The 27,440-nt window shown below is 36.2% G+C and overlaps 1 protein-coding gene across 1 annotated transcript in view; it reads left to right on the forward strand.

Annotated features, from left to right (window-relative positions):
* Tex11 (testis expressed 11) overlaps positions 1 to 27,440 on the forward strand; it is a 384,064-nt gene that overhangs the window by 95,026 nt on the left and 261,598 nt on the right. Inside the window, exon 8 of the mRNA XM_074062265.1 lies at positions 15,764 to 15,844. Coding sequence (XP_073918366.1) covers positions 15,764 to 15,844 — 81 coding nt within the window. The remainder of the gene's footprint in view (positions 1 to 15,763; positions 15,845 to 27,440) is intronic.

The following is a 27,440-nucleotide window of genomic DNA, read 5'->3' on the forward strand; positions in this document are numbered from 1 at the left end:
GTGTTGTAGATGTTGATATCTGAATGGCAGCTGGCTAAAAGTTTTTGTAGCTTTGATCAATAATAAGAACTATATAATTCTTAACTTTGGTGATAGCATCTTTAAAAGTTGAAGTGAAGGCTAATTATTTTTGCTATAAGTTGTTTTCTACCTCTAAGACATTCTCATCATTAGGGCCTAGAGTTTTCTTGATAACTGTTTAGCAAAAGATGTCTTTAAACACCATTGTTAATGATGTTGCTTGCTAGTAGGTTTTCTCTGTCCTAATGGAACCTCTGAGATACTCCTTAGAGATTGTATAAGCTTTATAATACTGTAAGTGCTTACCACTTAATTAATTTATTATTTATTAAATTATTCAACAGATAATGAATATTTTCTATGAGCAGAGTACTCTGCTAGGCTTTGTGGGGGAATGCAAATAATTACATATCTTGTCCTCAGGAGATTATAGTTTAGTTGGCGAGATAAAAGGTGCAAATATAAGATGGAAAGTATTAAATACCACACAAGTTGTGCAGATTAATGATCTACATGCAGTGTTCAGTGCTATATATGAATGGATGTGTAAGGTATGATCACTTTCCTCAAGAAAATTATAGCCAATTGCTGTGGCATGCTCCCGTGGTTTCAGCAACTCAGGAGGCTGAGGCATGAGGATCACTTGTACCCAGGAGTTTGAGGCCAGTTTGAGCAAGGTAGTAGGACCCTGTCTTAAAAAATTATAAACTAGATTGGGAGACAGGCCATGAAAACATTTTTTAATGGTAAAGGAAAAATATTAAGTGTCACATGAGTGACATATGTGATGTGAAATACAGACTTTGTTTAATGTGGTCACGTGGCTCTGTTATCCATCTGTAATCTTTTATTTTATTATTATTTTTGGTGCTGGGGGTTGAACTCATGACCTTGTGCATACTAAGCATGAACTCTACCACTAAGCCTACCCTTGTCCCTATAATCTTTTAGCATGGGAGAAATAACTATATATCTTGATGTTTCTCCCAGTTTCCCATTTCTCTTGTCTATTGGAAGTGACTTTTTCTACAATCTGCATCATCTGCAGATGCAAGGATCATCTGTTGGTATTTTTGCTTCTTCTCCTATATATGGCAATACCACTTGTGTAAGTTAGCAGCATCACACTGAAGTGAGAGCCACAAGCTTATCCATAAAGATTGTGATGGCTGGATGTGGTAGTACATGCCTGTAATCCCAGAGTTTGAGAGGCTGAGACAGGAGGATGGTGAGTTTGAAACCAGCCTGCACTACATAGTGAGTTCCAGACCAGCCTTGGCTGCATAGGGCAACCCTGTCTCAAAAAAATCTTTGCATCATCAGCTTCTTGTACCCATTTAACAAATAATAGATATTATGTAAATGTATGTGGGACAAATGAATCTGCCCTCCTCCTATTATCTCTCTCTGACTCTGCTGTTCCAGCAAGAGTGACAAGTAGTATGTAAGATGTGAAAGATTGAGAAATAATCATGTAGGCAAGTGCTATAAGAAAAGGGGAAAGATTATTGTGGACTGGGTTGGTTGAGGAAGACATATCTTTATGTCTTTGACTTAGGGCATGATCTAAATAGATTTAGAAAAGCAGGGAAAGAAGACACAGGATATTCCAAGTAGAGCAAAGGCTTGAAGAGGAGCAAAGTCACATAGGCAGAAATGTGCATGTCATGTTTAAGGAATGCTGAGTGACCACTTTATCTGAAAGAAAATATTTTTAAGGACATAGTAATGGCTAAGTTTGAAGCAGGGTTGAGAAATCCCAACTATATACTTCTCTGAAAAAATACTTTTGATGTTTTTCTAAAAATATGGTTGAAAGTGTTTGGAAAGTGATAAAGTATCACCTAGTGAAGAGTAATCTGGCAATCATGCTTAGAATGAATTAAAAAGTGACCAGAATGGATGGAGTGCACAGAACAAAGAGAATGAATGGTATAATCATGAACTAGAGAAAGCCTGGGCTGTAGATGTAATGGTGAGCATTGGGTAGGAAGCATTTATGCTCAGTGAGTACTTGAACTACTCAATCCTTGGAGGCAGCAAGAGGTGGATGCTAAGAAAGTCTATTCATTCCATAAACATTTGCGTGTTGTCAGGAGGTATGGGGGTTGTAGTTGAAGAGTAATACCAGAAAAGAAAGAGGATTAATACAGTGGGTCATGTATGATCAGTAGTAGCCAGTGATTCAGAGAAATAAAGGAAAGTGAGGTTGAAGTAAAAGGTATTGGACCTGACATTTAGGTAGGTGATAGTGACCATAGAAAACAGTTTTCAGTATCAAGGTAATAAACACAGAGTGTAGGGGGTTTAAGGCCTGAGTGGTGATGAGGCAATGGAAGATGTTAGAATTGGGGAATTATGAGAGTGCACAACTGTTTTTATATCAATTCTGTGACATCATTTGCCTTTTTTACTATGTTGGCCCTTGTACTGGTGGTACAAAAGCAATAATGGGTAAAATTGCTGAACCTTGGAAGTGAATCAAGACAACGGTGTGTACTTTACTAGTTGTCATTTAAAAAGAAGGCCAGTTTTACTTTAAAATACGCTTGGTGAGGTAGAAAAAATGATGAATTTTATTTAATCTTGACATTTGAGTACATATCGTTTTAATATTCTGTGTGATGAAAAAGAAAGTACACTTAAAGCACTTCTGCTGCACATTGTTGTCTTGAAAAAAGGCCCTTTCCTGTGAGCTCAATTAGCTACTTACACTATTTTTACTTGAATGAATGACTGGTACATAAGCTTTGTTCATTTAAACTTGTGTATTTAGCAGATGTTTTCATAAAAATGAATGAAGTGAGTATGTGACTTTAAGGAAATGACTGACAGTAATTTTGTAGCTTTTAGTTAAAAAATTCAATTTTTGGGAAAGTTGTACCACTTAAGCACCACTAAGAGCTTGATAACTTCCAAATACTTAGACTTTTCTGATAGAATCAGTGGTGATCTTAACAAATGTAATTAGAATACCCTTTTTATTTTAAAATAATTATAGATTCATAGGAAGTTACAAAAATATTAGGGGTCTGGTGTACTCTTCATCCATTTCCTCCAGTGGTAGCATCTTACATAAATTTAGTGCAACATAAAACTGGGAAATAGAAATGATACAATCCATAGACCATATTCTGATTTCATTAAATTTTACATGGATTCATTTTGTGTTTGTGTGTGTGTATAGTGTATAGTTCTATACAATTTTGTGACATGTGTACATTCATGTTAACCATACCTCCCCACCACAATCGAGGGGCATAACAGTTCCATCATCACAAAAATCCCTTTATAGTCATATCCATTCCCCCCATCTCTATCCCCAGACACCCAATAACCTATACTCATATCACCTCTATAATTTTTTCATTTTGAGAATGTTATATAAATGGAATAATACAGTATATAACCTTTTGATATTGGCTTTTTTTCACTCAGCATAATTCCTTTAGGATCCATCCAAATTGTTTAATAAATCAATAGTATGTTCTGTATTATTACTAAGTAGAACTCTATGAATGGATGCACCACAGTTTGTTTAGCCATTTGCTACTGAAGGAATTTGGGTTTTTTCCTCCCAATTTTTGGGAAATAAAATTGTAAATAAAATTGGCATAAATGTTGTGTATAGATTTTAGTCTATGTAAATTTTGTTTCTATGGGAAACAAATTGCCCAAGAATGTATTGCTGGATCAAATGGTAAGTGTATATTTAGTTTTTTTTTTTAAAAGAAATACCCAAAATGTTTTCTAGAGTAACCATGCCATTTTAATTCTTACCAGCAATATACAAGAAATCCCATTTCTTTGTACCCTTGCCAGCATTTAGTCATTTGGTATTTGACTATTTTTTAATTATAGTGGTTCTAAGAGACTTGCAGTGATATCTTATTGTGATCTTAAGTTATATTTCCTTAATGGCTAATGATGTTGAACATCTTTTCATGTATTATTTGCTATCTGTGTATCCCTTTATGTGAATGTTTGTTCATATCTCTTCTCCATTTTCTTTCTTTCTTTTTTTAACTGGCAATCTTGGAGTTTGAACTCAGAGCTTTGTGCTAGCTGAGCCACTGCCCCAGCTCTCTTGTCCATTTTCTTTTTTAATAAATTTTTTATTGGGGGAGGATTCATACTGACAATTCTGATTAGGCTTATATTGTACAATAGCTACATTGCCTCCATTGTCTGTCTCCCCCTTAGCCCCCTCCCTGTCCCACTTAAAGCAATTGCAAGAGGTTTCTTTGTTCTATTTCACATAGGTATATGAAGTCCATCTACTATATAACCTCATCTTAATCTCCTTAATTTACCTTCCCCCTTCCACTAGTACCCACCCCCACACGCTGCACCTATTTTACAGTCCTGTCTTTCATTATTAATATTTAAGTTGATGTTCAAAGTAATTTCTCAGTGTATCCCTGCTGTGGATATACTTTACTTTGGTCTGTTCAGCTCCTTCCATTACTCTCCCTTACCCCCTTACCTCCCACCCCCATTTTTCAACAACTTTCAATACACATCCTTATATCCTCTACCTTCACAGATGTTATGTTTTATATGACTGATGCTCTTTCATTCTCTTTTCCTTTCTTCTTTCCCCAAGTTCCATAGAATAGTTCCACTATTACTAACTGCTCTTCATTTAAGTTTGTATATGATCACGCTTCTTTTTGTGTATCTGTTTTATCTTTTGGATCTATGGGTATAAGAGAAAACATGTGACCTTTGTCTTTCTGAGCCTGGCTTACTTCACTTAACATGACAACCTCCAGTTGCATCTATTTATCTTCACACCACATGTCATTACTCTGTATGGTTGAGTAAAACTCCACTATGTATATATACCACATTTTCTTTCTCCATTCATCAGTTGTAGGGCACCTGTGTTTTTTCCAAAGCTTGGCTATTGTGAATAGTGCTGTGGTGAGCATCAGTATGCAGGTGTCTCTATTATATCCTGACTTACTTTCCTTTGGTAGATGCATAGATGCCCAAGAGTGGCATCACTGGGTCATATGGCAGTTCTATCCATAGCTTTTTGAGGAATCTCCATACTGCTTTCCATAGTGGTTGTACTAATTTGCACTTCCACCAACAGTGTATAAGGGTTTCTGTTTCGCCACATCCTTGCCAGCTTTTGTTGTTGTTTTTGCCCTCGAATATGACCATTCTAACTCAGGTGAGATGAGATCTAAGTGTTGTTTTGATTTGCATCTCTTTTGTAACCAGGGAAGTTGAACACTTCTTCATGTATTTACTGGCCATTTGTACATGTGGAAACGCAAAAGACCTCAAATAGCCAAAGCAATTCTGAGCAAAAAGTTCAATGCTGGAGGCATCACAATATCTGACTTCAAACTATACTACAGAGCCATAACAATGAATGCAACATGACATTGACACAAAAAGACAGGAAGACCAATAGATTAGAATAGAAGATCCAGACATAAACCCATGCATCTATAGCCAACTGATCTTTGACAAAGGAGCCCAAAACACGATGGAGAAAAGTCAGCCTGTTCAATAAATGTTGCTGGGAAAACTGGATATATCCACATGTAGAAGTCTGAGACTAGATCCCTGTTTTTTACCCTGTACCAAAATCAACTCAAAGTGGATCAAAGACCTTAATATAAGGCCTGAAACTTTGAAACAACTCCAGGAAGTAGTAGGAAATTCACTGGAACATATAAGTATATGGAACAACTTCCTAAGTAGAACTCAAAAGGCTCAGCATCTAAGAGAATGAATGAACAAATGGGACTGCATCAAACTAAAGAGCTTTTGCACAGCAAAAGAAGTAGTCACTAGACTCAAAAGACAGCCCAGAATGGGAGAAAAATCTTTGTCAGCTACTCATCTGATAAGGGACTAATATCCAGAATCTACAGGGAACTAAAAAAACTCAGCCCCCAAAGAGTCAACATCCCAATGAAGAAATGGGCATATGAATTCAATGGACTTCTTAAAGGAAGAGGTACAAACAGCCAGTAAATACATGAAGAAGTATTCTCTTCTCCATTTTCTAATAGGATTGTTTTATTATTTTTACTGTTTTTTTATTTTTGTATCCTAGACATGACTTATTTTTTAGATAAATGTTTGCAAAGAGCTTCTTCTACTGTGTAGTTTGTCTTTTTGTTCTTTTAATAGGGCCACAGAACAAAGGTTTGATGATGTACAATGTATCAAACTTTTTATGAATTGTGCTTTTGGTGTCATTCTCAGAACTCTATACCTAACTATAGGTACCTTCAAATTTCCGTATCAATATTAAGATCAGAATGTTGATTTCTGTAAAAGAAACAGAAGATAAGATGGAATTTGAATGGAAATTGAATTGAATTCATACAATAATTTGAGGACTATTGCCAACTCAACAACATTAAGTCTTCTGAACCATGAACATAGGATGTCTTTTCTTTTGCTTATGTCTTCTTTAATTTCTTTCAACAATGTTTTGTAGCTTTTAGTGTATAAGACTTACAGTTTACAGTTCTTTTGTTAATTTTATTCACATTTTTTGGGTAGTAATTCAAATGGAATTGATTTAAAATTTTTTTGGCATTGCTGGGGTTTGAACTCAGGGCTTTGCCCTTGCTAGACAGGTGCTCTACCACATGAGTCAAGCCTTCAGCCCTCTTTGCTCTGGTTATTGTGGAGATGGAGGTCTCACTTTTTTCCCAGGCCAGCCTAGGCCATGATCCATGTATTTTAGGCTTCCCACCATCACTGGGATAACAGGTATGTGCCACTATGCCCAGCTTTTTTCTGTAGAGATGGGTTCTTGCAAACCTGTTGGCCCTGGGCTCGTGTGGAACTGTGATCCTTCCAATATTAGTCTCCTCAACAAAATAATGGCAAACCGAATTCAACAACACATTAAAAAGATTATTCACCACGACCAAGTTGGCTTCATCCCAGGGATGCAGGGGTGGTTCAACATACGAAAATCAGTAAACGTAATAAACCACATTAACAGAAGCAAAGACAAAAACCACTTGAGCATCTCAATAGATGCAAAAAAGCCTTTGATAAGATCCAACACCATTTCATGATAAAGGCTCTAAAAAAACTAGGAATAGAAGGAAAGTACCTCAACATTATAAAAGCTATATATGACAAACCTACAACCAGCATTATACTTAACGGAGAAAAACTGAAACCATTCCCTCTAAAATCAGGAACCAGACAAGGATGCCCACTATCTCCACTCCTATTCAACATGGTACTGGAATTCCTAGCCAGAGCAATTAGGCAAGAAGAAGGAATAAAAGGAATACAAATAGGTAAAGAAACTGTCAAAATATCCCTATTTGCAGGTGACATGATCCTATACCTTAAAGACCCAAAATGCTCTACTCAGAAGCTCCTATACACCATCAATAGCTACAGCAAGGTAGCAGGATATAAAATCAACATAGAAAAATCATTAGCATTTCTATACACTAATAATGAACAAACTGAAAAAGAATCTATGAAAACAATTCCATTTACAATAGCCTCAAAAAAATCAAATACCTTGGTGTAACCCTAACAAAAGATGTGAAAGACCTCTACAAGGAAAACTATACACTTCTGAAGAAAGAGATTGAGGAAGACTATAGAAAGTGGAGAGATCTCCCATGCTCATGGATTGGTAGAATCAACATATTAAAAATGTCTATACTGCCAAAAGTAATCTACATGTTTAATGCAATTCCCATCAAAATTCCAGTGACATTCATCAAAGAGATTGAAAAATCTACCGTTAAATTTATATGGAAACACAAGAGGCCACAAATAGCCAAGGCAATACTCAGTCAAAAGAACAATGCTGGAGGTATCAGGATACCTGACTTCAAACTATATTACAAAGCAATAACAATAAAAACAGCATGGTACTGGCACAAAAACAGACATGAAGACCAGTGGAACAGAATAGAGGACCCAGATATGAAGCCACACAACTATAACCACCAACTTGTCTTTGACAAAGGCTCTAAAAATATACAATGGAGAAAAACTAGCCTCTTCAACAAAAACTGCTGGGAAAACTGGTTAGCAGTCTGCAAAAAACTGAAACTGGATCCATGTATATCACCCTATACCAATATTAACTCAAAATGGATCAAGGATCTTAATATCAGACCCCAAACTCTAAAGTTGATACAGGAAAGAGTAGGAAATACTCTGGAGTTAGTAGGTATAGGTAAGAACTTTATCAATGGAATGCTAGCAGCACAGCAACTAAGAGGTAGCATAGATAAATGGGACTTGATAAAACTAAAAAGCTTCTGCTCATCAAAAGAAATGGTCTCTAAACTGAAGAGAACACCCACAGAGTGGGAGAAAATATTTGCCAGCTACACATCAGACAAAGGACTGATAACCAGAATATATAGGGAATTTAAAAAACTACATTCTCCCAAAACTAATGAACCAATAAAGAAATGGGCAAGTGAACTAAACAGAACTTTCTCAAAAGAAGAAATTCAAATGGCCAGAAAGCACATGAAAAGATGCTCACCATCTCTAGCAATATAGGAAATGCAAATTAAAACCACACTAAGTTTCCACCTCACCCCTGTTAGAATAGCCATCATTAGCAACACCACCACCAACAGGTGTTGGCGAGGATGTGGGGAAAAAGGAACCCTTTTACACTGCTGGTGGGAATGTAAAGTAGTACAACCATTCTGGAAAAAAATTTGGAGGCTACTTAAAAAGCTAAACATTGATCTATCATATGATCCAGCAATACCACTCTTGGGGATATACCCAAAAGACTGTGACACAGGTTACTCCAGAGGCACCTGCACACCCATGTTTATTGCAGCACTATTCACAATAGCTAAGTTATGGAAACAGCCAAGATGCCCCAGTACTGACGAATGGATCAAGAAAATGTAGCTATACACAGTGGAATTTTATGCAGCCATGAAGAAGAACGAAATGTTATCATTCGCAGGTAAATGGATGGAATTGGAGAACTTCATTCTGAGTGAGGTTAGCCTGGCCCAAAAGACCAAAAATCGTATGTTCTTCCTCATATGTGGACATTAGATCAAGGGCAAACACAACAAGGGATTGAACTTTGATCACAATATTAAAGTGAGAGCACACAAGTGAGATATGACGATAGGTAAGACACCTAAAAAATTAGCAAGCATTTGTTGCCCTCGACATAGAGAAGCTAAAGCAGATACCTTAAAAGCAACGGAGGCCAATAGGAGAAGGGGACCAGGAGCTAGAGAAAAGGTTAGATCAAAAAGAATTAACCTAGAAGGTAACACACATGCACAGGAAATTAATGTGAGTCAACTCCCTGTATAGCTATCCTTATCTTAACTAGCAAAAACCCTTGGTCCTTCCTATTATTGCTTATACTCTCTCTTCAACAAAATTAGAGATAAGGGCAAAATAGTTTCTGCTGTGTATTGAGTGGGTGGGGGGAGAGGGAGGGGTTGGAGTGAGTGGTACGGGAGGGGTTGGAGGCAGGGGGGAGTAATGACCCAAGCACTGTATGCACATATGAATAAGAAAAAAAGAAAAGAATATATGTGTACTTATTATAGGAAGAGTATAAAAAACCAAGGAGGAGTACATTGGAGGAGTTTGATAAAGAGGAGGGATGTATAAACCAGAAAGAGATGGAAATGAATCTGGTCAGGTGTATATGTAGATAAACAATGTCTATCCCGCTGTAGTACCTGCTGTATGAGTCACTGTTCTGTCCTAGAGATAAAAAAAGTAATTACATTAACATCTGGTACCTCTCTTATAGAAACTCAAGATAAGTTTTGTGGGAAACACAGGTGCACGAACAGATGCATCACAACAGGGTAATTGCTTTAGAAGAAATATGAATGAAGTTGCACAGTAAACCAAAGGATGAGTGGGTAACTATGCTGTGAAAATTAAGATGATTGTGAGGGAATTGGGTATATAGCTTGGTGGTAAAGTGCTTGCCTACTATACATGAAGCTCTGGAATTTTCAAAAAAAGACTGTTAATTTTTCTGGGATGGAAAGGGACAAAAGTATTTTAAATTATAGAAGAGAATTAAATGCTGGCATAAGGGGAAGCTACTGATAATTTTTTTTAAAAATCAAGGTGGCAGATGAAGTAATTTTTGGAGGGGTGTGGCAGGAGTGTATGTGTGGTATGTTTTGGGAGACTGGAAGAAATGACAAAGCATTTAACCATCTTTGTGGAAAATATAAAAACAAAGAAGGAAATTAATTTTTACTGAGCATCTACTATATGTTTGATATAGTACCTATCGGTAGCTGCAATGTTTTCGATTGCTGGGCTGCATTGAGGGTTCAGTAAACAGCATAAATTTGTAGTAGATTCATTCAGTGAGGTTTACTGTCTTTAGATTTATTTTATTGTCATCATCACTTAGTAGAATGGTCAGTCTAGTATTTAATTACCTATGTAGTGGTCATAATACATTATTGTTGACAAGCAGTTCAAACCCAACTTTTTCTTCTAAGGAAGGGCAAACCTAAGGCTCTTGATCAACCAATATGTTATAATACTTTATAGATCTGCTAAGATATTTCATGGAAGTTTCATTTCTTTGCTGGTACTAAATAGCATATAGGAACAAGTGGTGTTTTATTCCTTTATTTTAGTTCTTGACACTGATTGTAGTTTTGACTATCAAAAATACCTCTTTCTTTCCTTACTTCCTTCCTCCCTTCCTCCCTCCCTCTCTCTCTGAGCCCCCTCCTTATCTCTTTCTCTTTTTCTTTCTCCCTTCCTTCCTTCCTCCCTCCCACCCTCTCTCCTTCGCTTTTATCAAATCCAGAACTTTGTGCATGCTAGGCAAGTGCTCTAACACTGAACTATAGTCCCAGACTACTCCAGTGTTCACTTTTTTTGGTGGTACTGGGATTTGAGCTCAGGGCCTCACTCCACCAGCTCTCAGCCCCAATGTTCACATTTTTGTATACTGTGTTACTATTAATAAAATATTTTTGCATCAGTTATTTCGCTTGATCCTCATAAGATCAATCCTATGAGGTAGACATTACAATTCCTATTTTGTATTTAAGAAAACTGAGACTCAAAGAGATTATAACTTGCCTAAGATCACTGAGCAAATAAGTATAAGACCTAGAAATCCAAAACCCATATCATTTTCACTACATCAATATAGGTAGGACCTCATCACAGATCTAATGAATCACATTCTCTAAGTGGGTGAAACTTGGCTATGTGACTGTGACACTCACCAAAGGCTATGGCACTACACCATGCTGCTTCTTCTTCCTCTCTTTCCATTTACCTCTCCATCTCTCCTTCTCCCTTTCTCCCTCTCTCCCTATCTCCCTGTGTGTCCCTCTCCCCCCATCTCTTTCTCCTCATCTTCACCCCTCTGTCCCCAAGGCCTCACAATGCTAGACCAGTGTTTTACCACCGAGTTATACTCCCGGCCCTGCCTCTTATTTAAGACTTCTTTTATTTGAGTTTTCTCTTGGGTTTAAAATACTGGGTTTTTGCCCCAAGAGATAAACAACTATTCAGAACTAACTTGAATTATTAGAACTTTGATTTCTGTAGAATAAAATCTGAGCAATGGTGAACATTTTATTTGAGCACTAAAGACTCATATTGTTATATATGTTAAAGAACAAAAAGCATCATTCTCTAATATGGAGTTCATCACTTGGCATTTCTCTTTAATAATAAGATTTTCTCCTCTGGGGATGTATCTTAGTCATGGAGAGCTTGCCTATAATGCACAAGGCCCTGGATTCCACTCCCACCATCACATGCAAAAAAAAAAAAAAAAGATTTTCTCCACTGTGAATAAGGAATCAACCAGCAGGTATTCATTAAATGTTCACTGTATGGATGAGAGTATTATTATTTTGTAATCTGTATAGATGGAGAATTGGCTTATTTTTTTCTGGCAGTACTGGGGTTTGAACTCAGGGCTTCAAGCTTGTTCGGCAGGTGCTCTACTGTTTGAATCATTCTTCCAGCCTGAGAATTGGCTTATTGAGGCTTCTGTGTTAACAATTTGTTTTTCTTTTGATCAAGATCTAAAATTAAAGCCTTAAAGTAGTTTATCTACTTAGCAAGATGTTAAGGTTTATATGTATCAGGTTGATAGTGGAGAAAACTACAGAGAGTTTTGCATTTTACTTTTTTTGGTACTAAGGATAGAACTCAGGGATGCACCTATGCTCTACCACTGAACTACAGCCCCAACATTTCACTCTTCATCTTTTCTTCTCTCTACTCATTTTTTTTGTGTGTGCCTTGGATGGAAACTCAAGGTCTCAAGCATGGTAGGCAAGTGTTCTACCACTGATCTATCTCTCCAGCCCCTCAATCCTTTTCTCATTCAGAGCACAAGAATATTTGACATCACATAAAGAAGAGAGAAGAAAATAGCAAATGTAGGATTTTCCTTCTCTTATAAAGTACTTTTATGCCAGGCATGGTGATACTCATTTGTAATCCCAGCACTCAGGAGGCTGAGGCAGGAGGATGTAGTGTTTGAGGTCAGTCTGAACCTCACAGCAAGACCCTATCTCTAAACAAAAACTAAAAGAAAGTACTCTTTGAAATTACATTATTTTTAAAATTTATTTTTATCTTTTCTTATTCTCCTTTTGCCCTCTTTTAAACAAATTTAATAGGTTTCATCATTCTGTTTCATACATACATATAAAATACTTTGATCATATTCATCCACCCACTCACCTTCTCATTTTTTTCTTCCCCCTTCTGTTGGTCCCCCTCAACAGTCCCCCTGTTTTATACTTGTGTCATTCTTTCTTTAAAGTGTAGATTGTGCATATGAGAGGGAACATGTGATAATTGTTTATCTCAGTCTGGCTTATATCACTTAACATGAATGATTTCCAGTTCTGCCTATTTTCTGGATAATGTCTGGATGACCTATCTATTGGTGAGAATAGGGTATTAAAATCACCCACTATTATTGTGTTGGAATCTATATGTGTTTTTATGTCCAGTACTATTTGCTTTATAAATTGTGTGCACCAACATTTGGTGCATATGTTTATAATTATTGTCTCCTACTGGATTGTTCCCTTTATTGATATGTTTGTCTTTGCTAGTAAGGTGTGTATCTTGTAGGCAACAAATGGTTGGATTTTGTTATTTAATCCAATCTGCCAGTCTGTCTTTTTTTATTGTTTTATTACTCATATGTGCATACAAGGCTTGGGTCATTTCTCCCCCCTGCCCCCACCCCTCCCTTACCACCCACTCCACAGTCTTTTTATTAGAGAATTGAGACCATTAACATTCAGAGTTGTTATTGTTATTGTATTGGTTTTGTGGTGCTTGATTCTTCCTTATGCCCTGTTCACTTAGCTACTTGTCTAGTGAGATTTATTCTTTCCTGTATTTTCCTGCTTGCATTTGTCTTTTTCTTCGTGTAGGATTCCTTTAAGTATCTTCTGCAGCACTGATTTAATGGTTGTGAATTGCTTTAGTTTTTGTTTCTCCTTCAATTATGAAAGATAGCTTTGCTGCATCCAATAATCTAAGCTGGCAGTTATTTTCTTTCAGGGCTTGAAATACACAATTCCATGCCCTCCAGCTTTTCTATTATACTGATGGATTTGCCTTTACAGGTGACTTGTTTCTTTCTTGCAGCTTTAAATATTCTTTCCTTGTTCTCTATGCTTAATGTTTTAACTTAATATGACATGGGGACATTCTTTTCTGGTCTTGTCTGTTTAGAGTCCTAAAAGCCTCTTGTGCCTGGATGACCGTCTGTTTCTCAAGATTTGGAAAGTTTTCTATTATTTTAATGAATATGTTTTGATGCCTTTAGCTTATACTTCTTCTTCTTTTATGCCCATAAGTCATGGGTTTGGTTTTTTAATGGTGTGCCAGAGATCTTGCATGTTCTATTGGCACTTTTTTGATTTTTTTTCCCCTCTATCTCCATCTGCATGTTCTAATACATCTACCTTGTTTTTAAGCATTGATACTCTTATCTTCAATTTGATGCAGTCTCCTGGATCAAATTTTCTATTTTTTTTTCTTTTTGAGTTACTGAGCTTTTCATTTCCAGGATTTCAATTTATTTTTTTCAGAATTTTTATATCTATTTAATTCCTCTTTCATGTTCTACATTGTTGTCTTTCTTTCATTCAGCTCTTTATTCAAGTTTTCCTGGAATTCATTCAGGTGTTTATTTGTGTTCTCTTTAATTTCATTGATCATTCTTCACTTTTTTTTTGGTGGTACTGGGGGTTTGAACTCAAAGCCTCTCACTTGCTAGACAAGTGCTTTACCACTTGAGCCACACCTCTAGCCCTTTTTGCTTTTAGTTATTTTTCAGATAGTCTCATGCTTTTGCTCAGGGCTGACCTTGAACTGCATTCTTCCTTCCTTTGCCTCCTGTGTAATTGGAATTACAGATGTATACCACCATGCCCAGGTTGTTTGTTGATATGGGGGTCTCAATAACTTTTTCCCAGGCTGGCCTCTAACTTTGATCCTCCCTATCTCCACCTTCCAACGAACTGGAATTATAGCTGTGCACCACTGTACCCAGCTATCAGCTAAATTCTTAAGTGTTTGAAACATACCTTTTCTAAAAGTACTTCAATAATGTGTGATTGATGTTTTGTTTATTTGGCAATATTCAGTTATAGAGTGGTAGAGCTAACAAGAATTGTATAGATAATCTAGATGAGGAAAGTGAAGCTAGGAGAGCTTAAGACTGAAGGTTACACATAATGACTGGCAAAGTGGCTCTTCTAGCTTCAAGATGAAATTGCATTAATTTGCCTTTCATAGTGGATATTCATAACAGTTCAGACTATAAGGTTATTGTGAGTTTGTTTTAGGACAATAGACTGCTCTTTAACTTAATTCTTTTAATATGAAGATAAGTAGAAGAGCTATATAAGTCAGAAAAGCATCTATTAAACATGGTATTATGTCATAATATAGTAACATAAGGTAGTACACCAGTTTCTGTATTTCCTGAAAAAGTAAATGACTTTCACTCATTTAGTATCAACTCTGTGTTATCAAAGATTCTTACCACTTATTCTCTGTATTTTGACCTGCCTGTTATGTTTCTTTAGACCAATTGGCATTGTTTAAAAAAAAGATTAGAAAGCAAAACAAGACTTTGTTTTATTTATTTATTTTTATTATCATATTATTGTTGTATGGGCATACATTGTGACATTTACAAAAGTGCTTACAATATGCCTTAGTTAAATTCACTCCCCATCATTCTTCTTTATCCCCCCATCACCCATTCTTAGAAGTTTCAACAGGTCTCATCTTTCCATTTTCGTACATAAGTGCATAATATTTCCACCATATTCACTCTTCTATACCCTATCCTTATATCCTCCCCCTCCCACTGCTACCAACCCCCGAAGGACCTCTTTTACCTTCCTGTCTTTCATTGTTGAAAAAGACATTTTTGTTTGTTTAAGATAGCTATATAGAGAGTTTCATTATGACATTTCTATGTATTTATGTATTATATCCCAAATTGGTTCAGCTCCCTTTATTTTTCTCCTTTCTACCTTAGTCCCCTTCATATGGTGATTTTAACAGGTTTACAAATTCTGTATTCATTCTTGAATAGAAAGTAGATCAGTCATATTCATCTTCTTTACTTCCTTCCAAAAGGAGACTTTGAAGCATTAGTTAAAATACATTAGAATTGATTTAAGAGACAAATACCTTGTCATTTAATTTTAATCAATTAATTTGACATTCTCTTTTTCAGGCAGTTATTCAAGGGAATTTCCAAAGAGCATCTATACTTGCATTGCGTTGTAAAGATATGTTGATGAAGCTTCCCAAAATGGTGAGTAGAATTTCTGCATTTATTCTCAAAAGTGTTTGAAATTATGATATATCAAGTCCTGGAAGAATCATTACTACTGCATTAAATCTTTTGGAGATTCTATTTGAGATCAGCTTAGCTAATCTTTTAAAATATTTTACTTGCTTTGTTGTTTACCAGAAAGCACATTTGAAAAAGTAATATGGGTTATTTCTTAAAATTTGTTTGCTTTCCTTTTATAGTCAAATCATTTTGATTATATTTCCTCCATATTTCATGCTACACAAGTGAAGGAAAGAAAAAATGAGTTTATTTTTCTACTGACAAGGTTAAAGCAGTGAATTGTGTCACCACCACAGTACTTTTCTATATTGGGATTTGGAGGTGTGAGAGAATTGATAGGATTAAGCCTATTTTCTTGACTGGATCTCATCAAATTTTCTAAATACAGCCTTTTGCTTTTCTACTATATCTCCCTTTTCCATTCTGTCTTTTTTTTCAGTGCTTATGCCTACTTTAGTCTTCACTTTTGTGGAGGGATTTAATAACATAGTTGAATATTAGGGAGAATGTTCCCAGGGTTCAATACATTGTACCACCTTGTGAGAATGTTCTTACTTTCCCCCAAATTCTATTTAGGGTAGAACTTACTTCAGTAAATACTTATATGTTGCCTATTATGTGCCAGGTGCTTTTCTAGGCTTTAGGAATTTTTTAAATAATGTCATATTTGCAGGAAAAATACAAGAATAGTACAGAGAACACTATATAGCTTTTGCTCAGAGACTCCACATTCAAGTTTTCCATTAATGATCTATATAAAAAGTGGATTCAATCTAGCATTATACAGTTTAGTCTCCTTCAAACTTGAATACTTCTTCATTCTTGCCTTGACATTCATGATCTTGACAGTTTGTAGAACATGACTTGATCTTGAATTTGTTGTCAGATAACCACAGAAGATATTCTATGTTCTCTTCATGCCGTCCTAGTGGGTGGCATACAGGATTGATGTATCTTATTATTGCTTAAGGTAATTTTGATCTTTTAATTAAGATGGTGTGTTCCAGGTTTTTGTACTATAAACTTAAGCAAGTGGGGGCCCCTGGGCGGCGCGGCGCCCCATACCATTGTCCGGGCTGCGTCAGCGGGCTGGCGACGGTCCCAGTGCCTGCCTGCCTACCCGCCTGCCCGCCTGCCTGCCTGCCCGCAGCCGGCTCCGCGCTCCACTTGGCTCTGCCGGCATCCACTCTGCCGAGACATTATTTCTTAATATATGTTTTCAGCACCATGCTTTCTCTTGACACATAATTATTACCCAGAGTCTTTACCCATAGTTTGTATCATTGTGTTATATAGTCTAGGGGTTTAAACAATTGTATAATGACATGTATTTACCATTAAAGTATCATAAGGAATATTTTCACTGCCAGATCTGCTGTGCTCTGTCTGTTCTCTCTCTTGTCCCTAGCCCCTGGAAGCCACTGATCTTTTTAATATCTCAACAGTTTTACCTTTTTCCGAAGGTCATGTAGTTGAAACCACACAGTATGTTACCTTTTCAAATTGGCTTTTTTCTCTTAGTAATGTGCATTGTGTTTTTATGGCTTTGATAGTTCACTTCTTTTTGGCACCCAGTTATATTCCATTATCATAGAGGTCTGAGGATGTAGCTCAGTAATGGAGTACCACAAACAAAACAAAACAAAATAGTATCTTATTTTCTGGATATTCCACAGTTTACTTATTCATTCATCTACTTACTTAAGGACATCTTGGTTGCTTCCACGTTTTGGCAATTATGGATAAAACTGCTATAAATATATGCAGGAGTTTGTGTAAATCTTAAGTTTTCAACTACTTTGGGTAAATACCAAGGAGTGTGAACGTTGGATAGTATGGTAAGAGGATGTTTGTAACAAAGTACCAAACTGTTTTGCAATGTGGCTGTAACATCTTGCATTCCCACCAGAAATGAATGAGTTTCTGTTGCTCCACATACATACCAGCATTTGGTATTATCAGTGTTCTGGATTTTGGACATTCTAATAGATGTGCTCATTGTTGTTTTAATTTGTATTTCTGTAATGACATATGATATGGAACATCTCTTCATATACTTATTTGCCATCTTTATATCTCCTTTGGTAAAGGGTCTGTTAAAAGTCTTTGGCACATTTTTCATCATTTTGTGTATTTTCTTATTGTTAACTTTTAAAAATTCTTTGTATATTTTGGATAATAGTCCTTTATCATATGTCTTTTGCAAAGATTTCTTCCCAGTCTGGGGCTTCTGTTTCCATTCTCTCATTTCTGTTCTCTCAAAGAACAGACATTTTAAATTTTAATAAAGTCAAACTTAATTATTTATTTCATGGATCATGCCTTTAGTGTTGTATTAAAAAGTCATTATTAAATCCAGTGTTATATACATTTCCTTCTCTGTTATGTTCAAAAAGTTTTATATTTTTGTGTTTTACATTTAAGTCTGGAACCTATTTTGGATTAGTTTTTGTGAATGTAATAAGATCTGTATCTAGATTAATATTTATCTAAGTAGGTGTTCAGTTGTTCCAGCACCCTTTGTTGAAAAGACTGTATTTTCTTCATTATATTGCCTTTATTCATTTGTCAAAGATCAGTTGACTATATAGATATATGTGGATAAATTTTTGGGGTCTCTTTTTGTTCTGTTGCATCAATCCATTTATTTAATCTTTATTTTTTTATGGTACTGGGGCATTTATCTAACTTTTTGCTGGTACCACACTAACTTATTACTGCAGCTTTATAGTAAGTTGTTTTTTGTTAGCATATATTAATTGTTCAAAGGGGTTTCATTGTTGTATTTCCATACATGCATTTTGATCATATTCACCCTCTCTATTACTCTACCTTATGTCCCTTCCCAATTTTTCCTCCCGCTTTTTAATGTAATTTTAATGGGTTTCATTATTCTAGTTTCATAATGCAAATAATGTACTTCGGTCATACTCACTCCATATAACCCTCTTCTTTTGCTCTCCCTGCTCCTGTTTGCCCCACCGCCAGCATTTCCTCTTCCACATTTATGTCATTTATTTCATTTTTTAGGTATAGATTTTACATATGAGAGAAAACATGCAATATTTGTCTCTCAGAGACTGGCTTTTTTCACTTATCATGATCTCCAGTTCCATCCATTTCTCTACAAATAACATAATTTCCTTCTTAATGTCTGAGTGATATTCCATTGTGTATATATACAACATTTTTAATCCATTCATTGGTTGATGGGCACCTAGGCTGATTCCGTTGCTTGACTATTGTGAATTGCACTGCAATAAACACAGGTGTGCAGGTATTTCCATTATATGCTGACTTCACATTCCTTATGATGTATGCTCAGGAGCGTTATAGGAGGATCATATGGTAGTTTTATTTTCAGTTTTTTGGACCCTCCACACTGATTTTCAGTGACTGCACTAATTTATATCCCTGTCAATAGTACATAAGGGCTCTTTCCCCACCACGTCCACCAGCCCTGCCAACATTTATTGTTATTTGTTTTCTTTGTTTTGGCAGTGCTGGGGTTTGAACTCAGGTCCTCACGCTTTCTAGACAGATGCTCTAGCACTTGAGTCACTCCTGCAGCCCTTTTGTTATTTGTTTTCTTGATGATAGTCATCTAGACTGGAGTGAGATGGCATCTCAGTGATGTTTTGATTTATTTCCTTTATGATGAAGAATGTTAAACATTTCTTTATGCATTTATCAACCATTTTTATTTCTTTTGAGAACTGACTGTCCAATTCATTTGCCAACTTATTAATTGGGTTATTTGTTCTTTTGGTGTTTAATTTTTTTAGCTTTTTATATATTCTGGATATTAATCCTTTGTCTGATGAATAGCTTACAAAGATTTTCTCCCATTCTGTGAGTTATTGCTTGATTCTGGAAATTGTTTCTTTTGATATGCAGTAGCCTTTTAATTTGATGCAATCCCATTTGTCAATTTTTGCTGTTACTTCCTGAGCTATAGAAGTCCCATTCAGAAAATTGTTGCCTATCCCTATATCTTGAAGTGTTTTCCCTATGGTTTCCTGTAGTAGTTTCAAAGTTTCAGGATTTGCATTAAGGTCTTTGATCCATTTTGAATTGATTTTTGTAGTCTTCTGCATATGGATATCCAGCTTTTCCCAATAACATTTGTTGAAGAGGCTATTTTTTAGTGAGACTGCAGTTTGGATTCAGGGCTTTATTCTTACAAAACAGGTACACTACTGCTTGAGCCACACCTCTGGTCCATTTTGCTCTGGTTATTTTGGAGATGGGGGTCTGACAAACTATTTTCTAGATCTGGTCTTGAACTACGATCTTCCTGATCTCAGCCTCCCAAGTAGATAGGATTATAAGCGGGAGCCACTGGCACCCAGCAAATGGTTGATTCTTGTTTTTTAATCCAATCCACTAATTTTTGTTCTTCTATTGGAAAATTGAGACAACATTCAGGGTTATTATTTAAAAGTATGTAGTAAGTCCTTCCATTTTGTGTTTTTTTTAGTGTTTCATTTTCAGTCCTTATCTATTTATCCGGTGAGATTTAGTGTTTCCCGTATTTCAGTGTGTAGCACTCATTTAAGTCTCTTCTGCAGTTCTGGCTTAGAATTACTTTATGAATTACTTTATGAATTCTGGTTATGAATTACTTTAGTTTTTGTTTACTATGGAAGATTTTTTATTTGTTTTTCAATTATGAGAGATAGTTTTACTGGGTACAGTAATCTAGGTTGGCAGTCATTTTTTTCAGGGCTTGAAAGATATCATTCTATGTCCTCTTGCTTTTAGTTTCTATGGACAAATCTGCTGTTATTCAGCTGGATTTGCCTTCATCTGTGATTTGATGTTTCTATTTTTTCTTTCCTTATTTGTTTACTCAATGTTTTAAGTATAGTATGACATGGAGTGGTTCCTTTCTTATCTTGCCAGTTTTGTGTTGTAAAAGCCTCCTGTACATGAATGACTGTCTCTTCCCCAAGATTTGGGAAAATTTTCTATTATTTTATTTCGTATGCTTTCTATACCTTTAGTTTTGTGCCTCTTTTCTTTCTCTGTGTCCATGATTTGTAGGATTGGTCTTTTAATGGTGTCCTAGAGGTCTTACATGTTCTGTTCATGTTTTCTTAGTTTTTTGAACTCATTTACCTTGTCTTCAACTTGATCTAGTATGTTGGAGAGGCTTTCAACTGAGCTTTTCTTTTTAATTTGACTTGTGGAGCTTTTCATTTCTAAAATTTCAATTTGATTTTTTTCAGGATTTCTATAGCTTTTTTGAATTCCTCTTTCATATCCTACATTGTCTTCCTTATTCATTCAGTTGTTTTTTTGTACTCTCTTGGAATTCATTCAGACGTTTATTCCTATTCTCTTTAATTTTGTTGATCATTCTTAGAAGCCTTCTGTTGAATTCTTTGTCTGAGACTTCATTCACTTCACTATCATTGGAGTTCATAATTGTGAAATTGTTGACTTTTGGAGGAGTCGTTATCTTGTTTTTAAACATTTCTTGGGATTTGCACATCTTAAGCCAAGTCATTGGTTGGAGGTTTTATCTACCTGTAGACTTTCAGTTGAAGTACTGCAGGACTGCATAGTGGTAGGGGTGATGTGCAGTTTCTTACCATCAGGTTGATCTCCAGTACTACTCAAAAGGAAACTAGCTGGAGTCTCTTGTTCCTAGTGTACAGCTTGGTGCTGTATGTGGGCTGAGGGTGAGGCCAGTGAAGAGTCAGTTGTCTGCTTTAGGACTGCTTTCATTTTGGAATCATCCTTTCTTTGTTTACCGGGAACTGCTGCTGACCACAAGGAGCTGCAAAGTCTGTGGACTGAGCTGGTTCAGACTTGTTGCACAAGCTCCTCAGTTTGTGCTCTAAGGGGCATCAAGTGTCCAAGCCTAGGGATGTCCCCCAAATTTGTTGGAGGGTGGGTGGAGCAAACCAAGTACTGAGTTCTGTATTAAAGTGGGGGAACTGAGGGACTCATACATGGTGCCTGCCATTTTCAGTGCTTTCAGACTCCATGCAACAGTTAACCCCCTACAGAGGAAGGAGGCTGGGGGAATTCTGTGGTCCTCAGGACCTGGGCTCAGAGTTCTCTGAGTCTTGCCTAGAACAACCCCCCATGAAACTGGGAAGCAGAGGCAGAGCAGTCTGCCAGCCTCAAGCTGGGTGCTCTGTTTCCATATTGATCCTCAGGTGATGGAGCTCTCTCCTTGCTATATAGGGCAGGGCCACTGACCACCATGCCCATCACTGCCCAAGCGCCCTCCTGCTTAAACTTCTCAGAGGGTCTATGTCAGACCTTCCCCCTCTCCAAAATCCCTCTCATGGCAATCTACCACCCACACACTTTAAGAGGGTGTCTCCGGGCTCCCTAAACCATGATTATTCTTTGTGTTCAGGTCCTCAGAGTCCCTTAGTCTCAGACAATAGACCCTCATCTCAAGATGGCACCTGGCTACAACACTCAGAGATACACATAGTGACAAAATGTATTTCCTCTCTAATGCTAGCCTTCCAAGCCAGCAGTCACCATCATACCAAGTCCCCACACTGGGCTGAAGGCTTGCCAGAAGTGTGGGCTTATCTCACAGCTAAGTCTGCTAATATGTTCCCAAGGCTCAGCTTTGCCATTGTGTTTCTGGCTTCCCCACCTCCCCAAGGGATGGGTTTGTGGCTGCAGACTGTTTCCTACTTTTCTCTGATGTTTTTCTGTTTCCCCATGCTTTTCAGCTATTCTGTCCCTCTTTTGTGATTCCAGATGCTCTTCCTATCTTTCTGTCTTCAGAATATAGTTTCAGTTACCCTGACTTTCCTCATTCCCAAAGTTATACAGAGGAAGCTTCTAACCCATCTTGCCCCTCCTTTACAATAAGTGTTGAAGTCAGGTTGCATTAATCCTCAGACTTTGTTCTCTTTCAATACTATCTTAGCTTTTCTGGGTCCTTTGCTCCTCTATATAAACTTTGGAATCGAATTTTTAATATCCACATAATAACTTGTTGGGATTTGTTTATTTATTTAGGTGGCACTGGGGTTTGAATTCAGAGCCTCACACTTGCTATGCAGGCACTCTACCACTTGGGCCACTCCACCAGCCCTGGAATTTATTTTTAATTTTGATTGTTGAGACAGGGTCTCACTATGTAACCCAGGCTGATCTTGAACTTGCTACGTAGCCCAGAGTGGCCTCAAATTCATGATCTTCTTACCTCAGCCTCCTGAATGCTAGTACAACAGCCACCATGCCCAGCCTTTTTCTGGGATTTAAATTGAAATTGCATTGAATCCATAGATGAAGTTGGGAAGAATTGACACCTCACTATTATTTATTCATCTTATCCATGAGTATGTAATATTTCTCCATTTATTTAATTCCTCCTTGATTTTGTTCATCAGAATTTTGTAGTTTTATTTGTGTATATCATGTATATATTCTACTAGATTTATACTTAAGTACTTTTTGTGTGCTAATGTAAATGGTGTTTTGGGATTTCTTTGTGTGTGAGGGTGGGGATTGAATCCTGGACCTTGCACATGTTAGAAAAGTGCTCTATCAATGAGCCATATCCAAGCCTGGAATTGTGTTTTTAATTTCAAATTCTTCTCATTCATTGCTATTGCATCAGAAAGTGTTTTGCTTTTGTATATTAATCTTTTATACTGCAACTTTGCTGTAATTGTCCATTTTTCCAGAAGTTTTTTGTCAATTATTTTGGATTTTCTACATAGACTTTCATGCCTTCTGCAAATAGTTTTATTCCTTCTTCCTAATTTGTATTCCCACCCCCATTAAAAATTGAGACAGTGTCTTTCTGTGAATCTCAGGCTGGCCTTGAACTCACTATCCTCCTGTCTCTACCTCCCAAATTCTGGCATTCCAGGTGTTTGCCACCATACCCAGATCTCAATCTGCATACCTTTTACTTCCTTTTCTTGTCTTATTGCATTAGCTAGGACTTTCAGTATGATATTGGGAAGCAATGATAAGAGGGGGACTCCTTTCCTTGTTCCTGATGTTAGTGGGAAAGCCTCAAATTTCACACTATTGAGTATGATGTTAGCTGCAGTTGTCTTGTAGATAGTCTTTATCAAGTTGAGGATAAGCTTTCTGAGAGTGTTCATCATGAATAATGTTAGATTTAGTCAAATGTTTAGGCTATCAAACTTCTGAAAATAGGGTTGTTCAGAGTGTTCCTCTGTTACCTTTTTTAATGTCCATAGGATCTTTAGTGATATCTGCTCTTTCATTTTTGGTATCAATAATTTAAGTCCTCTCTCTTTTTCTTACCCTACCTAGTAGGTTATCAGTCTTTTCAAAGTACCAGCTTTTGGTTTCACTGATTTTTCTCCATTGATTTCCTGTTTTTGATTTCATTGATTTCAACTCAGATTTTTATTATTCATTTTCTTATTCTTATTTTGGATTTAATTTTCACTTCTTTTTCTAGTTTCCTAAGGTGGAAGCTTAAATGCTTGATTTTAGATATGTTTTCTTTTCTAATATAGGCATTCTATCCTATAAATTTCACTCTGCTGCTTTCCTGCATCTCAGAAATTTTGTTTTCATTTTCTTCCTATTTCTTCTTCTTTTTTCTATTTTTTTTTAGATAGTTTTGTTATATAGCCCATGCTGGCCTTGAACTCATGATTCTCCTTTTGCCCCTTGAGTGCTGGGATTACTGGTATGTGCCACCACACTTAGCTTCATGTTTTTTCTTTGATGTATATATTTTTAGAAATGTATTGTTTAATCTCCAAACATTTTGTAATTTTCAAGTTATTTTTCTGTTATTGATTTGTTTAATTCCATTGTGGACTGAGAGCAGACACTGTATGATTATTATTATTTACAATTTGTTAAGATTTGTTTTATGGCCTAGAATGCAGTCTATTTTGTTGAGTGCTCCATGTGAGCTTTTGAAGAATGTATATTCTGCTTTTTGGATGAAATAGCCATAGATGTCCATATATCCTGTTGCTCGATGGTGGTGTTGAATTAAAAATCATGTTGTTACTGATTTTCTTCTTAACTCTGTTCATATGTGATAAAGTACTGTTGAAATTTCCAACTATATAGTGGATTAATGTATCTTTCCTTAAGTTTTTCCTCACATATTGATACTCTTGGTAGTAGGATACACTTTAAGGATTGCTATGTCTCCTTAGAGAATTAGCCCCTGTGTCCTTAGGTTATGCCCCTCTTTATCCCTGATAATTTCCCTTGTTCTGATGTCTGCTGTGTCTGAAATTAACACAGATATTTCCTCTGTCTTCTGCTTAGTGTTAGTATGGTATATCTTCCTCTATTCCTTTATTTATTTATTTAGTTTTATAGTACTAGGGTTTGAACTCGGCCTCATGCTTGTTAGGCAGGTGCTCGACCACTCGAGCCACTCTGCCAACCCTCCATTTCTTTATTTTTAATCTTCATCTGTCTTAATATTTAAAGTGGGTTTCTTGTTGAGAACATATCATTAGTCTTGTTTTTTGGCCCAGTCTTACACTTTTCATTTTAGTTGAAATATTTATACTATTGACATTTAAAGTGATTACTGATATAGTTGGATAATAGCTACCATACTTGTTCTTATTTTATATTTCTTGCCCTTGTTGTTTGTTCCTATTTGTGTCTTCATCTCTTTTGTTTTTTTGAGAGAGAGAGAGGGTCTTGTTAAGCTAGCCTCGAACTCACAATCCTCCATGACTCAAGTGTTGGGATTACAGGAGTGCGCTAGCACAGTCAGTTCTGTATTCAGCTTTTTCTGCCTTTTGTGGTTTGAATTGAACATTTTATATGATTCTGTTTTATTTCCTCTCAGATATACTTTTTTGTTAACTTTTTTGGTGGTTTCCCTAGAATTTGCAATATATATTTACAACTAATCCAAGTCTGCTTTTAAGTAACACTATACCACTTGGCAGGTAATATGAGAACTTTATAATAAAGAATATGAATTCCTCTTTTTCATTCCTTTTGTTATTGCTGTCATTCATTTCACATATATATGTAGATATAATCAAATATATCTTATTGTTATTATTTAAAATGAACTGTTACCTGTTACATCAACTAAGAAAAAAGCTTTTATTTTATGTTTACTTGTTTTTTTCTGATGGTATTCCTTTGTTTATGTAGACTGAATTTCACGCTCTCTGAAGAACTTCTATTAACATTTCTTGCAAGGTGGGTCTCCTGCACCCACCTCATATGCTGCTGCATAATCTTAAAAAATAATCTTTTAATAATATAAAATTTTTTATCTTACCATCCATATTGCCCCACAGATTTTAGTTTGTTTTCACTTCTTTTATTTCTTTGCTAAGACTATATGTTTCATGAGTGCTCATAATTACTTTTTCAGTTTTAAAATAGCTGCTGTGAAGTCCTTACCAGATTGTGCATATCATCATTGACTTCTGTTGATTTTATTTTCTTATGTAAGTTCTTATTTTTCAAAGGTCTTCATATACTTTGTAATATTTTTGAATTCCAAATATTTTTAATCTTATGTTTTTAGTTTTGGGACCTTGCTTAAATTTTATGAGAAGGTTGACATTTTTATTTCAGCAAGCAATCAACCTCATCAGATTCAGACCACATTTTTCAATTTGTCTTCTGTGGGAAATGTTTCCAGTATTAGTTCAGTTTTGCAGAGCTCTTTAGATTTGGTCTGGTACCTGGCAGTGTTTATCCATTACCTCAGTTATCAAAGTCTTTGATATGCAAATTAAGATCAGCTCTTATGGTTGCTCAGGCTATGGGATGATTCCAAGGCTTAATAATCAAATTTGTGGTGTTGCTTTATCTGAGCTCCTCTTTCTTTTCCATCTTCTTGGTAGCTTCTACCTCCTAGAGGTAACCTTTTCAGTCTTCTAGCCAGAAGCATTCATATCCACAGTTGCACTTTGACTGGGGCCAAGCAGTAGAAAGACAGAAACAGAGGTAAAAAAGCAAGAAGGATTTTACTCATCTCTTTGAAACTGCTGCTATACTGAATACAGAATGAAGTATCCCTCCCTCAAAATGTGTCTTTTGTCCAGTAATTTTTCTCTTCCTTTTTTCAGAATTCTCCTTTGTCTTTGACTTTTGACAATTTAATTATAATGTGTCTCAGTGTTGATCCTCTTTTGGGTCCTCTGGGTTTTTTGAATTTGCACGTCTGTTTCCTTCTCTAGATTTTGGAAGCATTCACCCAGTATTTCTTTAAGTAAACTTTCTGCCTCTTTCTCTCTTTTCTCCTGAGACTTTCATGATGCATCCAACGATTTGCTTGATTGTGTCTCTTCAATTACATAGACTTTCTTTACTCTTTTTTTCCTGTAACTAAATTTTTCAAATGCTGTCTTAGGTTTGGCGATACTTTCTTCTGCTTGACCAAGTCACCTTTTTAAAACTCTTTAATTTTTCATTGTAGTCATTGTATTCTTCAACTCCAGAATTAGTTTGATCCCCTGCTTCTAGAGTGTTGGGCATTGAACTCAGGCCTCACACATACAAGGAAGTGCTCTACCACTGAGCTATACTCCAGCCCCCCCTAGTTTGGTTCTTCATGATTTCCATTTCTTTGTTGAACTTA

The sequence above is a fragment of the Castor canadensis genome, chromosome X (genome assembly GCF_047511655.1).
Source record: "Castor canadensis chromosome X, mCasCan1.hap1v2, whole genome shotgun sequence".
Taxonomy (NCBI): domain Eukaryota; kingdom Metazoa; phylum Chordata; class Mammalia; order Rodentia; family Castoridae; genus Castor; species Castor canadensis.